Genomic DNA, 20997 nt, shown 5'->3' with positions numbered 1-20997 from the left:
AACCGTAATAGTTGGAGCCATATGAATTAGATATTCGCGTAGCTTACAATTTACTGGTTGTTTTGAATCTAAAATATATTTCCAAAACGATAATAAAATAAATTGATAGAAAAATAATGTACAATATCAAAAGTACACTTATTAATTTTAATTAACATTTACCATTTAATACACATACGTGAAAATTACAGCATAAAATAACTGTAAGCATGGCTATTTCAGAGCGTTACTAACAATTACAACCTCTAATCTATAACCAGGCGGTAAGCCTGATTGACAGGACGATTTTAATGAAAAAAAGGGACAATAACTAAATGACTGCGGGGGTATTTTGGATCAAGACCTATAAATAGAGGTAGGATTTTGACGAAGAAATCAGTTCATCAATTGAGCTGGAAGCTGGTTTATACACGAGCAAAATGAACGGCGAATCGTTAGTATGGTGTCTTCAGGAAATGTCGGAAATACGGCCTTGGTGTTTAAACCATCTCCTTGGTTTTTATTTCTCGCTATGTGTATTTTTAAATATAGACCCCCCAACCCCCATAACTATTTTACCAGACATTATCAAACATTTCAAATTAAATGTAATCGAAAGTTTTATAGAGATAATAGCCACTCTACGTAAAGTACCCGTTTCCCTCGAGTTATGTAATACGACCGAAGAACTTCAAAGCTTTATGAACAACTTACCGGGGCGTTATGCAGCCGTTTACGGTAAGCGTTGCGAAAACAGATGTTTAGAAATAAACTCAGCGGATCTTACGCTCGACGAAATGTTATCATCGCAGTACGATGGACCCGTACTTGATTTCATCCAGCAAGAAAACGGTAAGTTTTCTTTTAAAACTCACATGGACCCCTCCTACACGTGGTGGCTGTCAATTTTGACATATCGCTAAAAATCATGAACACTAGCGATATCTTACGTTAATTTAAAAAAATCGAAAAATCATAAAGGTTAATATTACAGATATTTTGGATGACTTTTTAATATCTCAAATGTATGATGAATCCTCTGCTATATCCCCGGACGCAGCGAAAACGATGGAGGAAGACATGGAGAGAGAGTCGGCGGAATTCGTTGACGACTTCTTACGTAAATTGGCCGATCAAGAAGGTGGCGGAGGTGTCGATTCGAGGAGCGACGTCATGCCCCTCATCAAAGATATCGTCGATTGCGAGATATTAGACCAAACCGTAAAGAACTTCCCCAAATTTGGCATTAATGGTTTGTAAATTAAGGTGCAACTAACGAACGATATCGTTGAAGGTATCTGTAGCGGAAGCTGTGTTAGTTGACGTTGCGGCGTGGGACTACGTTCAAATTATTTTGCGCAGTGTTGTACTAGACGTACATCGGCCTGATATCGAACTTAGTTTCAAAAGGCGCGATCAAATCGATATAGGTTTATTGTTCGATCAAATAGAGGACATTTTGTACGACGACGAGTTGGATAAATTTTTTTTGAACCCCGTAACTATTATATTTTCGATCGTGCGTCTCCCAAAAGTAAAAATGCCCAAACTTTTCAAACTTTTTCGAGGAATACACGCTGCATACTCGCCATTAACAATAAAGATTATCTCTGTTTAGCGCGGGCGATATGTGTAGGGCTCGCTCATTCGAAACACCAGACAGATAAAGCGAATAAAGAGTTTAAAAGAGAATACGATAGACTTTCTCAGTGCGATGTGAATAACTCGGCGCAAAAGAAGGCCGCCCTCGACTTGTGCGCCAAAGCGTGTGTTTCGATAGCAGAGTGCGGATCGCCCGAATCGTATCGAAAATTTCAAGCGTTTTTGGACACCCACTCGATTTTAATTTTTCAAATGCAGAATAACGTACCCGAACTTTCGCTAGGCTCTGTTAGCGTTGAAGACGACCGACCTAGGATTGCCCTGTTAAACGACGCTAATCATTTTAACGTCATTACGAAACTCAAACCTTTATTCGGCAAGGAATATTTTTGTCACAAGTGTCTAGAAGGGTATAAATATATCCATTCTCATAAATGTAACGACTTTTGTTTTAACTGCCGGCGAGCACTAAAATGTGAAGGTATGGTTCGTAAATGCCCCGACTGTCAGCGCTCTTTCACGGGAGACGAATGCTTCGCGTGGCACAAAAGATTCGTGGCGGGTATAATACCATTATGCGGTCGACTATATCATTGTTCGGATTGTTCAAAGCTAATCGATATGGATAAACGTTCAAAATGCCCCCACGAATGCGGAGAAATATATTGTTTCTCGTGCTCCAGTTTTAGACCCTCGAACCACTTGTGCTATATACAAATTATTAAAGCGCCACGGGTAAAACCACCTGCCAAAAGATCTCTTAAAAACGTTCCAGAACGGCTCATGGTATTTTTTGATTTCGAGTGCCAACAAACTCGTAGACACGCCGAAAAAAAAAGTTGTTTCATTCACGAAGCCGTATTATGTATGGCCGAATCGTGCTGCGACGTGTGCATCGAGAACGTGAACGGTACGCATTGTCATCGCTGCGGCCCTAGGAGACATTCGTTTCTGGGGTCGAGTTGCGTAACTGACTTTTTCGCGTATTTGAGAACGATGCACAAAGTTAAGGACGTTACGCTCTTAAGTCATAACGGTTCGAACTACGACCACCAGTTACTACTTCAAACGATCATGGAAACCGACGATACGTTTTCCCCCGACGTTATTATTAATGGCACACGCATTCTACAAATTAAACTATTCAATCTGACATTTTTAGACAGCTACTGTTTTATCCCTATTCCCCTATCAAAATTCGCCGCTACTTTCGAACTAGGTGACGCATTCTTAAAGGGTCATTTTCCTCATTTCGTGCTTAACTACGTGCCAAATAATTTTGACGCATCAAGGCCTGATGAAACGAATTTAACCCTTAGCCGCTTTGCCACCGCCCGAAGCCTATGGGATCGAAAATTTCAGCGCCACGGACAATTGTTCTTTTCTCAAATGGTATGCGAAAGAATCGAAAGAGCGTGCGACTTTTAATTACGTGGAATCCCTCAAAATATATTGTTCCGATGACGTTCATATACTGGCTTCCGGGGCGCTCCGTTTCCGCGCCATATTTAAAGATCACTGCGACGTGGATCCTTTTAAAGCAGGCGTGACAATCGCATCCGTCTGCAGCGTTGTTTTACGTAAACAATTCTTCAAAAAGGACACGATAGGCTTAATTCCGGCGCGCGGTTACCGGCTTTTCGAAAACCAATCTAGGGTCGCGATGGAATGGCTTTCGTGGAAAAGTCACGTAACTGGTTATGTTATAAATTCAGCTCTGAACGGCAAAGAGGAGAAGGTACTCAAGATGAAAGTCGACGGAAAGTGCGGCAATAGGATATATCAATTCTCCGGCTGTCTCTGGCACGGTTGTAGAAGGTGTTACGGCGCTGGAACCTATAGAAACCAAGTTTTGCACGGTAACCCCTACGACACTTTGAATGTACGTTTTAATAACACGATGAAGATACAAAACCGCTTGAAGGAGCTGGGTTACGATGTTACGGAACTTCGGGAATGCGACTGGAGTAAACAGAAAAGCGCCAACCCCTATATTAAATTGTTTTTGGAAAAATCAAATTTCGCGAGCCTCTTAATCCTAGAAAAGCTTTTTTTGGCGGACGCGTCAACACTTTGCGCACATATTTCAAAGTATCGGGCCCCGGAAAGATCTTTTACATCGACATTTGTTCGTTGTACCCCTATATAAACAAGATGGGCAAGACACCCATAGGCCACCCCGAAATATTGTTAGAAAATATACCCAATGTTTCTGATTTTGAGGGACTTTTATTATGCGACGTTTTACCCCCCACAAACCTATATCACCCGGTATTACCCTACCGTACCCTGAAGGGGAAACTCGTTTTCGGGTTGTGTAGAACTTGTAGCGAAACGCGCTTCCAGGGTGAGTGTAGCCATACCAAAGATGAAAGACTTTTGAGCGGCGTCTGGGTTGTTGATGAGCTACGAAAAGCAGAGCAGCGGAGCTACGTTATCAAGACTAAATACGAGGCATGGAAATACGAAGTGACACAATACGATAAAAGCAACGACTCTGGGGGGTTATTTAAAGAATACGTCAACTGTTTTCTCAAGGCTAAACAAGAGTCATCCGATTGGCCTCAAGGATGTGATTCAACCGATGATAAAGCCGCGTACATTAAGGCTTACCAAGTTGCCGAAGGGATCCAGCTTGACCCTACTAAAATCAAGAAGAACGAAGGACTTAGGGCAATTTTGAAGCTACTTTTAAACTCGATGTGGGGTGAGTACCAAATTTTTGATTTGAGAATTATTTACAACAAGAATATACAACTATTTACAAAGAGAATAGGCATGCCTCTAGGGATGATTCGTATACTAATATATATCTCCCCTTTTTACAGGTAAACTAGGCCAACGACCTCTCGTCACGAAAACGGAAATCATCAAAGACCGTAAAAAATTTTTTGAACTACTGCAAAATCCTGAAGTAGAGGTAAAGTCAGTGTTAACCATCACCGACGAAGCTATCCTAGTGAAATGGATCCCGTTTAAAGAAGCTGAAGTGCCCCTAAAGCATACAAACACGGTAATCGCCACGTACACAACGGCACAAGCCCGACTGGCTTTACTGGAGTACTTGGAACAAGTTGGCCAATTAAATTTGTACCACGATAAATGGCAGTGTAGATGGTTGTATTGGAACATTTGCGATCTCCGTTGGGACGACGGACGGGAAGACTACAAAAGCCTAGGAGCCATCGCAAATTATATAAAAGAACAAGGGTTCACGTTTTTTTTTGTAAAGGTTTAGTAAAGGCCAAAGTTTTATCGGATTTCATAGGAGCTAACGTCAAGAACGTCGAGGATTTAGACTGTCCTAAATTATCTACCATTCTTTGTATAAGTGCGCCTAAACATTGTCATTTTCACCGTGACCCTAATAATTGCGCCGTTGTGAAATCTCACAAAATCGCTGTGTGGTACCGAAAAATCGTGTGCAAGAAAATATAAGTCGTTTTAATATTATTTTTGTTTCATCACATTGTTTTTACGTTACGTCTGTTTTCTAAAATTACGTTTCTTAAATAGCGTAACGTATTAAAGTTGAATAAAGAGTTTTTCATTTAATTTTAATTTTAGTGTTTTTATAATATCTTTGTGACTATAGGTGTATTGTTTAACTTCTTTCATTTTTAAAAATGTAATTGCTTGACTTAAATAAAGCGTGAAAATTATTAGTTTCGAAATGATATTTACAAATCTTATCCACTCTAAAGTCCATCTTTCGGGTATTAGTAAGTATTTCATACAAACTAACTTAAGTAAGTATTTTTAGAAGTGAAGAGAAACACATTGTGAAAAACCAAATTAAAAGAGACTTTAAACGGTTTTATTTAACCATCACTTTAAAAACGGTAACTTCCCTTAAATTTCAAACTGAAAACACTAAAGTTTCATGCAATCCAATAACTTCATCACATTAAATGTGATCCACTCTGTATCGTAAATTTAAAAGCTCAAGCAATTTTTTTTCCAAATTCATTTTTAACTTAGCTTAAAACAAGCTTCCCTAAGTCTGACTAGCTCTGTAGGTTAATAATAAAATAGCTAAATATTATTTGGATTCAATAATTTTGATTCTGAGTGAAATATTTGCATATATTACAGTATTAGTTTGGCTAATTAATTTTTTTTTCATCTGCTACCATACTCAATGGGTGAACATAGAATAACAAAGGTAATTTTCCACTATATTTAAAGCCAACTTCCCTTACATTTCACTATGAAAACACTGAAGCTTCTTTCAATGCGATAGCTTAATTACAGGCATTTTTTTCCCCAGAATTACAATAATTGAATCGAAAAATTATCCAACTCAGCTTATCAGACTTCGGCAAAGTGGTTTTTAAGTGAGGGTGTTAAATAATAAAATATACTTCAGCTTTTGAATTAAATTTACTGTTAATATAACGGTTAATCGACGAACAGGACTTTTAACTGTTGCGTACAGCAACTATCTAGTAATTCTAACTGTAAAAGTTGGTACTGGAATTTACCTGTTAAAATTTAACAGGAATTTAACAGGAAGCTACAGTAATTTTTCACAGTGTAGCATATGAAAGTATTAATTTTCAAAAAGTGCATTTAAATTGAAGTGAGTCCTATTTTTGGATTCCCCTTGTTCCTCCTTCTTTCATCCCAGCATGTTTCCCCTTTTATCATGGTTTCTCTCCAAAAATCTTAAATCAGTAGGTCTCGCTCCTATTTATCTTCCACCATCCCAAATTGTCAGCTTTATTATGTAATAACAAAGAACCAACTAACCTCATCGACAAGGCCATCATTTATAAAATCTCCCGTGCTTGTGGTGATAATTACATTGGGCAATGCCGTAGCCCATTTCTTCAAAGGCGTAAAGAGCCCCAAAAATATAAACAACCCGTACAATAATTCTCCCCTTAACGAACACCTTCGTGTTTTTGGGGCCATAATGCTAGGTGGGGCTCAATAGGTATACTAGCTCGACCCAAAATTATATAAAACAAATTTTAATGTACGCGAATCCATCGAAATTTAAAAAATACATCTGCGCAATGTTTAAACCGTGACGATGGTTCCCTTTAACGTAGCCCCGTTTTCTCCACTTTTTAAAACGTGTTTATGGTCCTCACCCTCTCACACAGACAACAAACCAATTCCTCCTCTCGCAGAATCCACCCATTCAGACCATAGTAGCTTCGAGCGCGAACGAAGATATCGAGCCCATATAACACTTCGACGGGGGTCGACTCGCCTTTGAGAAAAAACGCTCGCGGCTAAAGAACAGTGGCATCCACTATATGTATGCATAAATATTTTTTCGTCCCAAAGTTTTACCATCGTACTGTCAGACTTGTAAAAATCCCGTGAAGAAGGAGGAACAGTTCCTCCGAAACGTTCGATTTTTTAAATAAATATATTGTGAATTTTAAAAACGGTTAAAGTCTCTTTTCACTAAGTATTTTATATATTTGAATATCGGAATTGTATTTCGTTGCGTTAAAAGTAGAGTTTAGATGTATAGTCGTTTTAAGTAATACTCGTGATATAGGGTCAAGTGCCAATCATATTTAAGTACTACAATGATATTAAATTAAAGTTTAAAAATATTTCCATTCTACGTTACTTTAACAACGAATATTCTATGACGTCAAAACACTCAAATCCATGTTTCAAATTCAAATTAACCGCGCAAAACACTTAAATCTATGTTTTCATTTGATTTTTAAATTAACCGCGACGCGCCCCCCCCGAGAAATCCGCGCCCCAGACCGCGCCCCCCAGGGGAAATCAGCGCACGCGCACCGCCTTGAAGTTACGTTAACTGTGTGAGTTGAAACATCTGTATAGCTTGTTGAGATAGCTATAGTCGACTGATATGTGTTCAGCATGTCTTATGGGAAACCAAAGTCATTTTAAAATTTGTTTCAGCTTCATTTTTAAATATATATAATTAAACAAAATAAAAGAAATAAATAAAAAATATAAAAAACATAGGTTGAAATTAGGGTCGTTGTCGGAATTCGCGTACATATAGGGTCTTCTATCTAAGTCGATACCACCCTTGAGGTCGGGGATGGTTAACTTTTATTCACTAGATAAAGCTCTCAAAATTATTCGTAAAAAGTTTTGATCAAGTAATTTATATTTCTGTATTATCCGATTACGCGCACCGCTCAGGTTATGACTTTTTACGCGCTCTATCTGTTTGTATTTGAATTTTTTAGCCATTTCTATCAGGGTTGAAAAGGAACGAGTGGGCTCGAAAAAGCTTCCCCAATATTCTTTTTAATAAAAGTGTATTTTAAACCATGAAGTATCTGTCTCTATAGTATATTACTTACTATTTACTAGTTTAAATTAACCATGGTTAAATTTTGCGTTTAGTCATTACTTACTATTATCATTAAACTACGTTAGTCATAACTTACTATTATCGTTTAGCTACGTTAGTCATTACATATTATTATCGTAAACCTCCACGAGAGCTTTAACAATTTAACGGTATACGTTTTCGACAATACGACAAGTTCGCATTAACTTACGATGGACGACGTTACCTTTTTTTGGTATGAACGAATCTTTTCTCTGTCACTCAGGAAAAATAAATTCCGTTTTAATACTTTATTGAAACAGGTCTGCTCGTAACTTCAAACAAAACTAACTCGGTTTGGAATTATTCACAAAAACGGGATACTAAAATATTCAGTGTATTAATTAGCGATACAATCTAACTAATCTGAAGTTTCAAGTAATGAAAGTGCAATATGTGTAGGTACAAATGTTCTTATGACGGTTAGATTTATTTATTTATTTAGTTATTTATTTAAGAGACATACCTACGAAGCCGGAACGACTTACATGTAGTCATCACGATATGTGCTTTAGCTGATTGATTGAATGATTAGCGCGATATTTTGCAGCGATGTTAATGTAACTGCATGGCGTTAACCGACGCATTGTTAAATACCTTGTTTATATACATTATACAGATATGCTAATATATTAATGGTAAGTTGCGAAAATCACAGTGCGCGTAAATTAGTAAAACAATATAACATAGTGAACAAGTTGGCCTGAACACAATATGTTGATATACGAAGCCCTCCCCACCTCGCCGTAGCCAGGGGCGGTGCGCGTGCGCTGATTTCCCCTGGGGGGCGCGGTCTGGGGCGCGGATTTCTCGGGGGGACGCGATCTGGGGGCGCGTCGCGGTTAATTTAAAAATCAAATGAAAACATAGATTTAAGTGTTTTGCGCGGTTAATTTGAATTTGAAACATGGATTTGAGTGTTTTGACGTCATAGAATATTCGTTGTTAAAGTAACGTAGAATGGAAATATTTTTAAACTTTAATTTAATATCATTGTAGTACTTAAATATGATTGGCACTTGACCCTATATCACGAGTATTACTTAAAACGACTATACATCTAAACTCTACTTTTAACGCAACGAAATACAATTCCGATATTCAAATATATAAAATACTTAGTGAAAAGAGACTTTAACCGTTTTTAAAATTCACAATATATTTATTTAAAAAATCGAACGTTTCGGAGGAACTGTTCCTCCTTCTTCATGGGATTTTTACAAGTCTGACAGTACGATGGTAAAACTTTGGGACGAAAAAATATTTATGCATACATATAGTGGATGCCACTGTTCTTTAGCCGCGAGCGTTTTTTCTCAAAGGCGAGTCGACCCCCGTCGAAGTGTTATATGGGCTCGATATCTTCGTTCGCGCTCGAAGCTACTATGGTCTGAATGGGTGGATTCTGCGAGAGGAGGAATTGGTTTGTTGTCTGTGTGAGAGGGTGAGGACCATAAACACGTTTTAAAAAGTGGAGAAAACGGGGCTACGTTAAAGGGAACCATCGTCACGGTTTAAACATTGCGCAGATTTATTTTTTAAATTTCGATGGATTCGCGTACATTAAAATTTGTTTTATATAATTTTGGGTCGAGCTAGTATATCTATTGAGCCCCACCTAGCATTATGGCCCCAAAAACACGAAGGTGTTCGTTAAGGGGAGAATTATTGTACGGGTTGTTTATATTTTTGGGGCTCTTTACGCCTTTGAAGAAATGGGCTACGGCATTGCCCAATGTAATTATCACCACAAGCACGGGAGATTTTATAAATGATGGCCTTGTCGATGAGGTTAGTTGGTTCTTTGTTATTACATAATAAAGCTGACAATTTGGGATGGTGGAAGATAAATAGGAGCGAGACCTACTGATTTAAGATTTTTGGAGAGAAACCATGATAAAAGGGGAAACATGCTGGGATGAAAGAAGGAGGAACAAGGGGAATCCAAAAATAGGACTCACTTCAATTTAAATGCACTTTTTGAAAATTAATACTTTCATATGCTACACTGTGAAAAATTACTGTAGCTTCCTGTTAAATTCCTGTTAAATTTTAACAGGTAAATTCCAGTACCAACTTTTACAGTTAGAATTACTAGATAGTTGCTGTACGCAACAGTTAAAAGTCCTGTTCGTCGATTAACCGTTATATTAACAGTAAATTTAATTCAAAAGCTGAAGTATATTTTATTATTTAACACCCTCACTTAAAAACCACTTTGCCGAAGTCTGATAAGCTGAGTTGGATAATTTTTCGATTCAATTATTGTAATTCTGGGGAAAAAATTGCCTGTAATTAAGCTATCGCATTGAAAGAAGCTTCAGTGTTTTCATAGTGAAATGTAAGGGAAGTTGGCTTTAAATATAGTGGAAAATTACCTTTGTTATTCTATGTTCACCCATTGAGTATGGTAGCAGATGAAAAAAAAATTAATTAGCCAAACTAATACTGTAATATATGCAAATATTTCACTCAGAATCAAAATTATTGAATCCAAATAATATTTAGCTATTTTATTATTAACCTACAGAGCTAGTCAGACTTAGGGAAGCTTGTTTTAAGCTAAGTTAAAAATGAATTTGGAAAAAAAAAAATTGCTTGAGCTTTTAAATTTACGATACAGAGTGGATCACATTTAATGTGATGGTTCTGAGTGAAAAATTTTCAAAAGTCAAAGTTATTGGATTGCATGAAACTTTAGTGTTTTCAGTTTGAAATTTAAGGGAAGTTACCGTTTTTAAAGTGATGGTTAAATAAAACCGTTTAAAGTCTCTTTTAATTTGGTTTTTCACAATGTGTTTCTCTTCACTTCTAAAAATACTTACTTAAGTTAGTTTGTATGAAATACTTACTAATACCCGAAAGATGGACTTTAGAGTGGATAAGATTTGTAAATATCATTTCGAAACTAATAATTTTCACGCTTTATTTAAGTCAAGCAATTACATTTTTAAAAATGAAAGAAGTTAAACAATACACCTATAGTCAGAAAGATATTATAAAAACACTAAAATTAAAATTAAATGAAAAACTCTTTATTCAACTTTAATACGTTACGCTATTTAAGAAACGTAATTTTAGAAAACAGACGTAACGTAAAAACAATGTGATGAAACAAAAATAATATTAAAACGACTTATATTTTCTTGCACACGATTTTTGGGTACCACACAGCGATTTTGTGAGATTTCACAACGGCGCAATTATTAGGGTCACGGTGAAAATGACAATGTTTAGGCGCACTTATACAAAGAATGGTAGATAATTTAGGACAGTCTAAATCCTCGACGTTCTTGACGTTAGCTCCTATGAAATCCGATAAAACTTTGGCCTTTACTAAACCTTTACAAAAAAAAACGTGAACCCTTGTTCTTTTATATAATTTGCGATGGCTCCTAGGCTTTTGTAGTCTTCCCGTCCGTCGTCCCAACGGAGATCGCAAATGTTCCAATACAACCATCTACACTGCCATTTATCTTCTTCCGTAAGACTGGAATATGGATATGGTGGTTTAAAGGTCCAGACGTTATGCTTCTCCGTTTCCGCATCGTAAATAGCTAACTCTTTAATTATCATTTCTCCATTCACACGGAAAAAGTTTGCCTCGATAAAACATGTCCTTTTCATTTCTAGAAATAAACTTGTTTAAAAAAAAACTTAGAACATGTAATTAAGACTTCGCACTGAAGCTTCCATCAGTCCAGTAACTTTGCCCTATGGAAATTTTTCATCAGGTCAATTGAACCCAAAAACATTTTCTACGTTATTATGGACCCCAATGAACTATTAATTACGTAATCCAAAAACAAAAATGACGCGAGCAAGGAGAAATAACGAGTCTGATCTATAAGATAATAAAAATATTTATTTTTTTTACAAAAAATTTTATAAGATGATATATTACAAAAATTATTTTTCTTTTACGAGCCAAAAAATATTATAATGCGATACAACAAAAAAATTTAAAATGGACATAAATGAAATTTTTTCAACTAATACTGTAATATATGCAAATATTTCACTCAGAATCAAAATTATTGAATCCAAAAAATATTTAGCTATTTTATTATTAACCTACAGAGCTAGTCAGACTTAGGGAAGCTTGTTTTAAGCTAAGTTAAAAATGAATTTGGAAAAAAAATTGCTTGAGCTTTTAAATTTACGATACAGAGTGGATCACATTTAATGTGATGGTTCTGAGTGAAAAATCTTCAAAAGTCAAAGTTATTGGATTGCATGAAACTTTAGTGTTTTCAAGGTGAAATTTAAAGGAAGTTACCGTTAACTATAGTTGAAAATTATCTTTTTAAGTCTGTGTTCACCTATTGAATTTGCTAGGAAGTGAAAAAATTTCATTTAGCAAGCTTTTTATTAAATTTTATTTTGAAATTTTGGTATCCACCCTGTATCATATATTTAAAAAGCTCAAGTTTTTTTCCAAATTAATTTTAAACTTATCTTCAAACAAGCTTCCCCCACAAATAACTGAACCAATAAATATTTATCTACGTTATTAGTACTCTACACAACTATTCTGACTTGCATAAGGTTTTTAAAGTGATGTTTAAATTAGAATTCAAAAAAAATAAATAATTTCAGGTTTTATATAACTGATATAGGGGTGGATCAAAAAAAAAACGTAATTTTTTTAAATTGAACACCATCTCTTCTGAATACCTGTGTGGATTAATTCTAAGGGGGGTTACATATTTTTTTCGATTCAATAAATGTAATTCTGGGGTGGAACAAATTGCGTGTAATAAAGTTATCGCATTGAAAGAAGCTTCAGTGTTTTCATAGTGAAATGTAAGGAAAGTTGGCTTTAAATATAGTGGAAAATTATCTTTGTTATTCTATGTTCACCCGTTGAGAATGGTAGCAGGTGAAAAAAATAATTAGCCAACCTAATACTGTAATATATGCAAAATTTTCACTAAGAAGCACAATTATTAAACCCAAAAAATATTTAGCTATTTTATTATTACCCTACAAAGCTAGTCAGACTTAGAGAAGCTTGTTTTAAGATATGTTTAAAATTAACTTGATAAAAACAATGGTTGAGCTTTTAAATGATACAGGGTGGATACCAAAATTTAAGAAAAGCTTGCTAAATGAAATTTTTTCACTTCCTAACATAATCAATGGGTGGACACAGACTTAAAAAGATAATTTTCAACTATATTGTAAAGCAACTTCCCTTAATTATCACTCTGAAAACATTGAAGTTTCCTTCAATCCAATAACTTTAACATATGCAAATGTTTCACTCGAATCATCACATTAACTGAACCCAGAAATATTTATATCTGTTAATAGTACTCTACACAGCTATTCAGACGTGCTAAGTTTTTAAAGTGATTGTTAAATTAGAATAAAAAAATAATATGTAAATGGTATAGGGTAGATACAAAAAAAATCTTATTTAAAAGCTGAAGTAATTTTCTTTTAAATTGAACACTACAAATGTAGTTTTCGCATTTTAACTTTAAATATAGATTATTTTACCATTCTCGAGTATCTTGCATATTGAAATTGGTACGCATACAGGGTTACCATTTAATTTTGGAATAGATCACCAAGCTAAAAATATAAAAATTGATAAAAACTTACAGGGGTACGTCCTCATCCGAGAACAGCGGAGATGGATTTCTAGTGGACTTGGTTGGATAAAAAAAAAGAACAGAGTTGTGATATCTTAGGGACCAAATCCCTGGGTTTTTATACCCAAAAGGACCCCCCCCCATTGCACACTTTGCCCCCCCCCATACGTAGGGCCATTTGGGATGTAAAAACAAAAATCTATTAGAATCCCTCGTAGTTTAAACTGAAATAGTTAAGAGGTTCTATTCCCGCTACTAGTTTATGGGCCTCCATAAAATTCTACGCGCAAAAAAACATTTTTGGTGGGAACACTCGTTTGTTATAACCATTTTAGCGCTAAGAATCCACGCCTGATGTAAAAAGTTGGGGGCCACTTTTTCAATTTATTCGCCATGGTCTCTACAAATCATAGAATGTCGTAGAAAAATAAACCGTTTTTATAATACAATCGGCTCTTTTGTACCAAAACGACACTTTTAGTTAGCGAGAGGGGACACCCGCTGTGTCTGTTTTACGCGCTGGGGGTAAGGGTCATTCTCTAGCTACCCTTTACCCCTTAGGGCCGATATTCCGTAAGACGGATAGCTTTACGCATCGTGAAAGTGTTTGAAAATAATGTTACACGGGGAAAGTGTTTGTCGGCGAAAACACAAAAGGCTCGACCCATTGAACTATTTGGATTTATTACATAACACCACTCGCACGTGGAGAAAAGTGTTTGACAGATGCCATATGGGGGGACATTCCCTAAGACGGATAGGTTTTTGACAAGTGGTTGAGATATAATGATGGACCTATTGACCTATGGGTAAATAGGCCCATTACTAGGGTTTATAGCTACTGGCTGTTTGCATAACATCATGTCAGATGATTCCACCATCCCTACCGAATAGGGACGTTAAAGGGGAGATCCTCCAACTATCGATAAATCATATGACCCTATTGACCTACCGAAAATGAACGCAAATGGGGGGTCTATATATAAGGCATTCACCCCCGTCATCCATCGGCATTACACTACAAACCGTTTCTCGAGCATCATGTCTAAACGAAGCTGTGTAGATAACGTTCCTGGGCCCACTAAAATGTCTAAATTTGATCCGACTCAGCGGAAAGTTAACCCTCGGTATTCACTTTCATCCGAGCTTTTCGTTACTACGGGTTTTACGTCTGAGCTCGATATATCTGTAGCTCTATGCAATAAAATCACACACCAGGCCTTTGAAATGTCTTCGCGCGCCTGGGATGATTTATACGGCCACAAAGGCTGCCCTTTCGATCACCGTTCCCGTTATCAGACGCGCTAGTGACCGCCGCCATGTCTGACCAAAAAGAATTAACCTTGCAAAGCACGATATCCGAAGCGTCGGTCGTAATCAAAGCGCCGGAAACTCGAGAATTGGACAGACTCAAATATTTCATTAATTCGCACATTCAACTCCTTAAAGTGAACCAAAAACTCTTTGAATTAATGGGTTACGTTATAACCGATAATTATCGTAAAATTTACGAAATATTGTATAAAGAACCATGTGCACCCAACAATTTATTTCTATCGGATGAACATGAAAGGTATGATACCGTTCTCCGCTATGCGTCCAATTACGTAACAGCATTTAAAATTATTGACGATTTTAAAGAAACAGTGGCCAACCAAAATATGTTTTGTGTATTTAACTTTTACAATTTGTTTACTATGGTATCTACACACCATAAATATTTTAAAACTAAATTGTTTTATCTTTAAGCGTTTTCATCCGCTTAATGTACTGTAACTTTGAATATCTAAATAAAACCTTATAATTTGTATACATTCTGCTCTTTTTTTTCCAAACACTTTTACCGATGACCGCCCGCTATTTTACGCTACCCTTAGGGGCCCGAAAGTGTTTGTCGGCGAAAACCAACTCGAATTGTGCCCGACATTAACTATGACGGGTAGGCTGTTTGCATAACATCGTGTCACCGCCATAGGGGCAGATAACCTATTGACCTATAATGGGTTAGCACCTGGGTTTTATGGGTTATAACATCGTAAATCATCTAACCTTTTGACCTAAAATGGGGGTGCCTCCAGCTATTAACTATGACGGGCCGGCTGTTTGCATAACATCGTGTCACCACCATAGGGGCAGATAACCTATTGACCTAACATCGTAAATCAGCTAACCTATTGACCTGCCGAAAACCAACTCGAATTGTGCCCTAGGCCCGACATTAACTATGACGGGTAGGCTGTTTGCATAACATCGTGTCAGTCCACACCGCCCGCCGAATAGGGGCAGATAACCTATTGACCTATAATGGGTTAACACCTGGGTTTTATGGGTTATAACATCGTAAATCAACCTCGTAAATCAGCTAACCTTTTGACCTAAAATGGGTTACCACGCCAGCTATTAACTATGATGGGTAGGCTGTTTGCATAACATCGTGTCACCACCATAGGGGCAGATAACCTATTGACCTATAATGGGTTATCACCTGGGTTTTATGGGTTATAACATCGTAAATCATCTAACCTTTTGACCTGCCGAAAATGTACGCAAAATGGGGACCCTACAGGGGCCTGTTTCACCCCTATTTAACGGCTGTTTGCATCGTGTCCACACCGCCATAGATAACCTATTGACCTAACATCGTAAATCAGCTAACCTTTTGACCCCGCCGAATATTGCCGCAAAAGGGGGGGGCCCCTATAGGGGCCCGTTTCACCCCCGTTTCCCCCGCCCGCAGGTGCCCCCTTATCGGTAGAACGCCTCACTTATCTCTACTCCCGTTGAAAACCATGAAGTCTATCATAACTCCCGTTGAAAACCATGAAGTCTATCATAACTCCCGTTGAAAACCATGAAGTCTATCATACCTCCCGTTGAAAACCATGAAGTCTATCATAACTCCCATTGAAAACCATGATGTCCACGATGTTTTAAATTGAAAGCCGCGAGGTCCACGATGTTTTTATTAAATTGAAAGCCGCGAGGTCCACGATGTTTTTAATTGAAAGCCGCGAGGTCCACAATGTTTTGGCGGAATGGTTAGCACTTTCGCCTCGCAGCAAGAGGAGCCGGGTTCGATCCCTGCTTGTGGCTTTGGGTGAAAACTCGGAACAACTCCTTCTGCGTTGAGTTTGCAAGTTCTCTCCCCACTGGTTTAAGGGGTTTTCCCCCGAGTTCTTCGGTTTCCCCTTCCATAAAAACTTGTCTAGGTTAACGGTAATAGTTAGTGTAGGGAACTGTTGGCTCGATCTCGTGGCATGCAGAGCTTGCATTGTAACCCGGCCACCTGAATTAAGGGCTTCAAAAGACGCATGATGACTCAGGCCTAAGGTGGTGCCTTGGGTATTAGCCTAGCTGATTATTATTTTTAATTGAAAGCCGCGAGGTCCACGATGTTTTTATTAAATTGAAAGCCACGAGATCCACGATGTTTTTGTTTGAAAACAATGAAGATTAACATTTTATGCCATTGACGTCCGCTATTACAACCTAAATTCCTACTTTGATAAAAAAACACTGACAAGACACAACGCGAAAAAAAGGCGTAACTGCGGAAAAGCTGATTTACAGGATTTACGATATTTTTTATCAATATTTTCCAGCCGGATAGAACAAATACTTTAAGAAACCAGGTTAAAGTAAAGAGGACATAATTTTCCCCAACCGTAATTAGCAAGTACTCGGACAATTACCAAGAGAGACAAGGATGTCTACGAAGAAAGATGGTTAAAGTCCGTACTCCGAATTGCCGTCGGATGCGTCCCGGACGCGCTTAGCCTCGGCCCTGACGTTAGATGGGTAGATAGCGGCGAAAGAACGGGAAGTCGGCTCAGCTACGTAAACGTTGTGACTTTTAGTCGCGGACACACCTTCCCGTTTTATCGGCGCACAACGTTTCCCGACTCGCCGTCTCAAGCGAGATACCGAGGCGAAGAGAAAAAGGTGTGTGTTTATGATAGTGTGTAGTTGTGACTTTTAGTCATGAAATTTCTTATCGGCGAAAAGGTTGTGTCGTATTCTCGCGGGACACAACTTGTTGTGTAGCGGCATTGACCGCACTCCGAATTGCCGTCGGATGTGTCCCGAACGCGCTAAGCCTCGGCCCTGACGGTAGATGGGTAGATAGCGGCGAAAGAACGGGAAGTAGGCTTAGCGATGTAAAAGTTGTGACTTTAAGTCGCGGACACACCTTCCCATTTTTTCGGCGCACAACGTTTCCCGACTCACCGTCTCGAGCGAGAGACCGAGGCGAAAGAGATGCGTATTTTGTTTTTAGCTATTGGCACCAGGAAACTATATACACTAATCCGGAACCACACACTTCTGCGTTGAGTTTGCAAGTTCTCTCCCCACTGGTTAAAGGGGTTTTCCCACGAGATCTTCCGCTCCCCTTCACGTAAAAACTTGCTGAGGTTAACGGTAATAGCAGAAGTAAATGAACCGAAGTTATCAAACCAAGCATGTAAAATTGGAGGCATTTTCCTAATGGATTTATCTTAATCGTTTAGCTTATATCCAGTGCTATCGTGTCACACAGAAAAAACTTCTATGGAATTATGGGTAAATTTAAAATAATGTCGCACTTTAAAATTGCCAAAGAGCGTACGTATTTTCAAAAAAGCCATTTTATTCCGTAAACAATCACTTGTCATAAATAATAAAACATTACCTAACTCAGCTAGTTTTAATAATAGAATACGTAAGAAATTGTGGATGGCCTAACCAAATACGATTTACTATATTTTGGTCATTTTGGAGTAAAGTGTGATACGCGAAACACAAAATGGCAATTTTAGATTGCGCGCATAATGAAAACACATCCAGTATGGGAAATATAGGAGACTGATAACTTCGGTTCATTTATTTCTGGTAATAGTAGGTGTAGGGAGCTGTCGGTTAGCTCGCGTGGCATGAAGGGCTGGCCTGGCCCAGTGGCGTTGCCAGAAATTCATCAAGGGAGGGGTCTAAGTATGTGAATGCTAAGAGGGGGTCGAGAAGGGGATGGAAATTTAGTACTGTCAAAGGAAATGTACACGCCATATTTACTTTAGATCACGTACAATGTTGTTTTAACGCTTATAAACAAGTTGTTCCCAACGGTTTTTATATTAACACGTACCTAAAAAGTCGCTAGATGACTTGGACTTTTGGTATTATTATTATGACATTGTTTCGGCATCGTTATTTTAAGTTCAATGTGAAATTCGTTAACCTCGCGGTTTGAAACAAGTTGTCTCTATATTAAGAATAAGCTTGGTATTATTAACAACTTTTGCAGCTCTGGCCTTATAAATGTTAGACAGTATACAATGTCTTTACGCACATCGTATACATTTTCTTCAAAAATATTAGTTTACGTATTTCCGTAACATATAACCTTTTGTTTTTACCAATCGGACATGTTTTGGTTATGGGACAATGATAGGAAACTATCGTCTTTAATCATATAATAAACTATATAAGTATTTACTCTTAGGATTAGCGCGGGTTGAAGTACTAGACTTTTGTTTTTATCTGGATATGTTACTAATGAAACAGTAACGATTCTTCTAAATTTAATGCATTTATAATGCTAGGCTGGTATCTATGGAATCGAATAGAAACCGTTACTTAAACAAGTTGCCCCTATATGAACTTTTAAACGGTTATTATTATTCGTGTTAACATAAAGTGTATACATTGTAAATGCATATAAAAGTATGTTACATTTGATATTACGACAACATATAACCTTTCAAAATAGCAATCGATTTGCTCACGAGAACACGCAATGCTAGGCTGGTATCTATGGAATCGAATAGAAACCGTTACTTAAACAAGTCGCCCCTATATGAAATTTTAAACGGTTATTATTATTCGTGTTAACATAAAATGTATACATTGTAAATGCATATAAAAGTACGTAACATTTGATATTACGACAACATATAACATTTCAAAATAGCAATCGATTTGCTCACGAGAACACGCAATGCTAGGCTGGTATCTATGGAATCGAATAGTCGCCCCTATATGAACTTTTAAACGGTTATTATTATTCGTGTTAACATAAAATGTATACATTGTAAATGCATATAAAAGTGTGTAACATTTGATATTATGACAACATATAACCTTTCAAAATAGCAATCGATTTGCTCACGAAAGATATGGGACAATGATAGGAAACTATCGTCTTTAATCATATAATAAACTAAGTATTTACTCTTAGGATTAGCGCGGGTTGAACTACCAGACTTTTGTTATTATCTGGATATGTTTCTATTGAAACATTAACGATTCTTCTAAATATAATGCATTTATAAGTTTGCGTATTGAACACATAATAGTATTAAGAACTTTCTAATTTATATTGAATACATTGCCACTATACGAAATATTTACATAACAAGGTCGGTTCGCACTCATGAAATTTAAATAATAAACGTAAAAAGTCCTCTAACCCTACATGTATATTATTCCGTGTTAACCAAGCGGCGCGAGGAATGTTTCCGTAGCGGTTTAATAGATTTTAACATGTACGGTCCGTTAGTTTTCGTAAGTGGTAGCGAAAGTATGGGAGGGACCACTACGTGAAAGAACGCTCTATCCGTAAGACTCGGATAAATACCGCTAAGTGACGCCAGTTACAATTTACCGCTAGGTGACGCCAGTGTTACAATTTATCGTCGGGTGCTAAATTTTTAACCAGCTTTAAATACGTGAAATGCATTTTGAAAGAAAAAGAATAGAGAGTTTCAACTCAAATTTTCCGGCAACCTTTTTAAATGTAAACGAGTTGACAAAGGCCGGATTTTTTTACACTGGGCATAAAAATTTTGTCATGTGTTTCTGTTGCGATGGTTTAGTTAACGATTGGAAAGAGGGGAATGTACCTTTACTAATTCACATCCAACGATTCCAGAATTGCAAATTTGTTCAGGATGAAACTACGGATAACATTCCCGTGCTTCGCGAAACGAACGATCCATGGAATTTAGGACCTATGCGATCTGAATTTCTAAGATTATAGTCGTTTAAGGATTTTCCGATTGATTACATAGGCGTGAGAGATTTAGCACACGCAGGTCTCTTCTACACGTATAACCAAGATTGTGTCAAATGCTTCTGTTGTGCTGGAGAGTTGCTATACTGGGACAAGAACGATATTCCGATGGAAGAGCACGCTAAATATTACCCGAGATGTAAATTCGTTTTAAACCAGAACTGCGGTAATATGCCATAAGAGTATGATTCAAATCAAGCCCCCTATTCAAGCACTAACGAGAAGGCTCTGGTCTATAGCTTAATTACCCATGTCATTGAAACTCTAGATCGGAAGAAATCTAGACCATTTTGTAGCATTTTAAAATTTTCAACCAGAAACAATTAAATGAGTATTAAAATGTAACGTAGACGTTAAATCAATAAAACTTTTGTGAGCTAGTGAAAACCAAACATCGTTTTCAACCGAGTTCGCAGAGTGTCTTTCCCCTC

The 20997-nt window shown here is 37.3% G+C and overlaps 1 protein-coding gene across 1 annotated transcript; it reads left to right on the top strand.

The window, feature by feature from the left end:
- Nucleotides 1–776: 776 nt before the first annotated feature.
- Nucleotides 777–20533, top strand: LOC149923332 (uncharacterized). Its single transcript, XM_090160902.1, has 8 exons — nucleotides 777–831; nucleotides 974–1200; nucleotides 1274–1409; nucleotides 1598–2800; nucleotides 2901–3463; nucleotides 3928–4288; nucleotides 4410–4654; nucleotides 20444–20533. The coding sequence occupies exons 1-8, from the start codon at nucleotides 777–779 to the stop codon at nucleotides 20531–20533; spliced, it is 2880 nt and encodes a 959-aa protein (XP_090017028.1).
- Nucleotides 20534–20997: the final 464 nt, after the last annotated feature.

This window comes from Leiobunum rupestre, chromosome 10, assembly GCF_980474605.1.
Source record: "Leiobunum rupestre chromosome 10, qqLeiRupe1.1.hap1, whole genome shotgun sequence".
NCBI classification, from domain to species: domain Eukaryota; kingdom Metazoa; phylum Arthropoda; class Arachnida; order Opiliones; family Sclerosomatidae; genus Leiobunum; species Leiobunum rupestre.
This window is presented reverse-complemented; position numbering and strand designations above follow the sequence as displayed.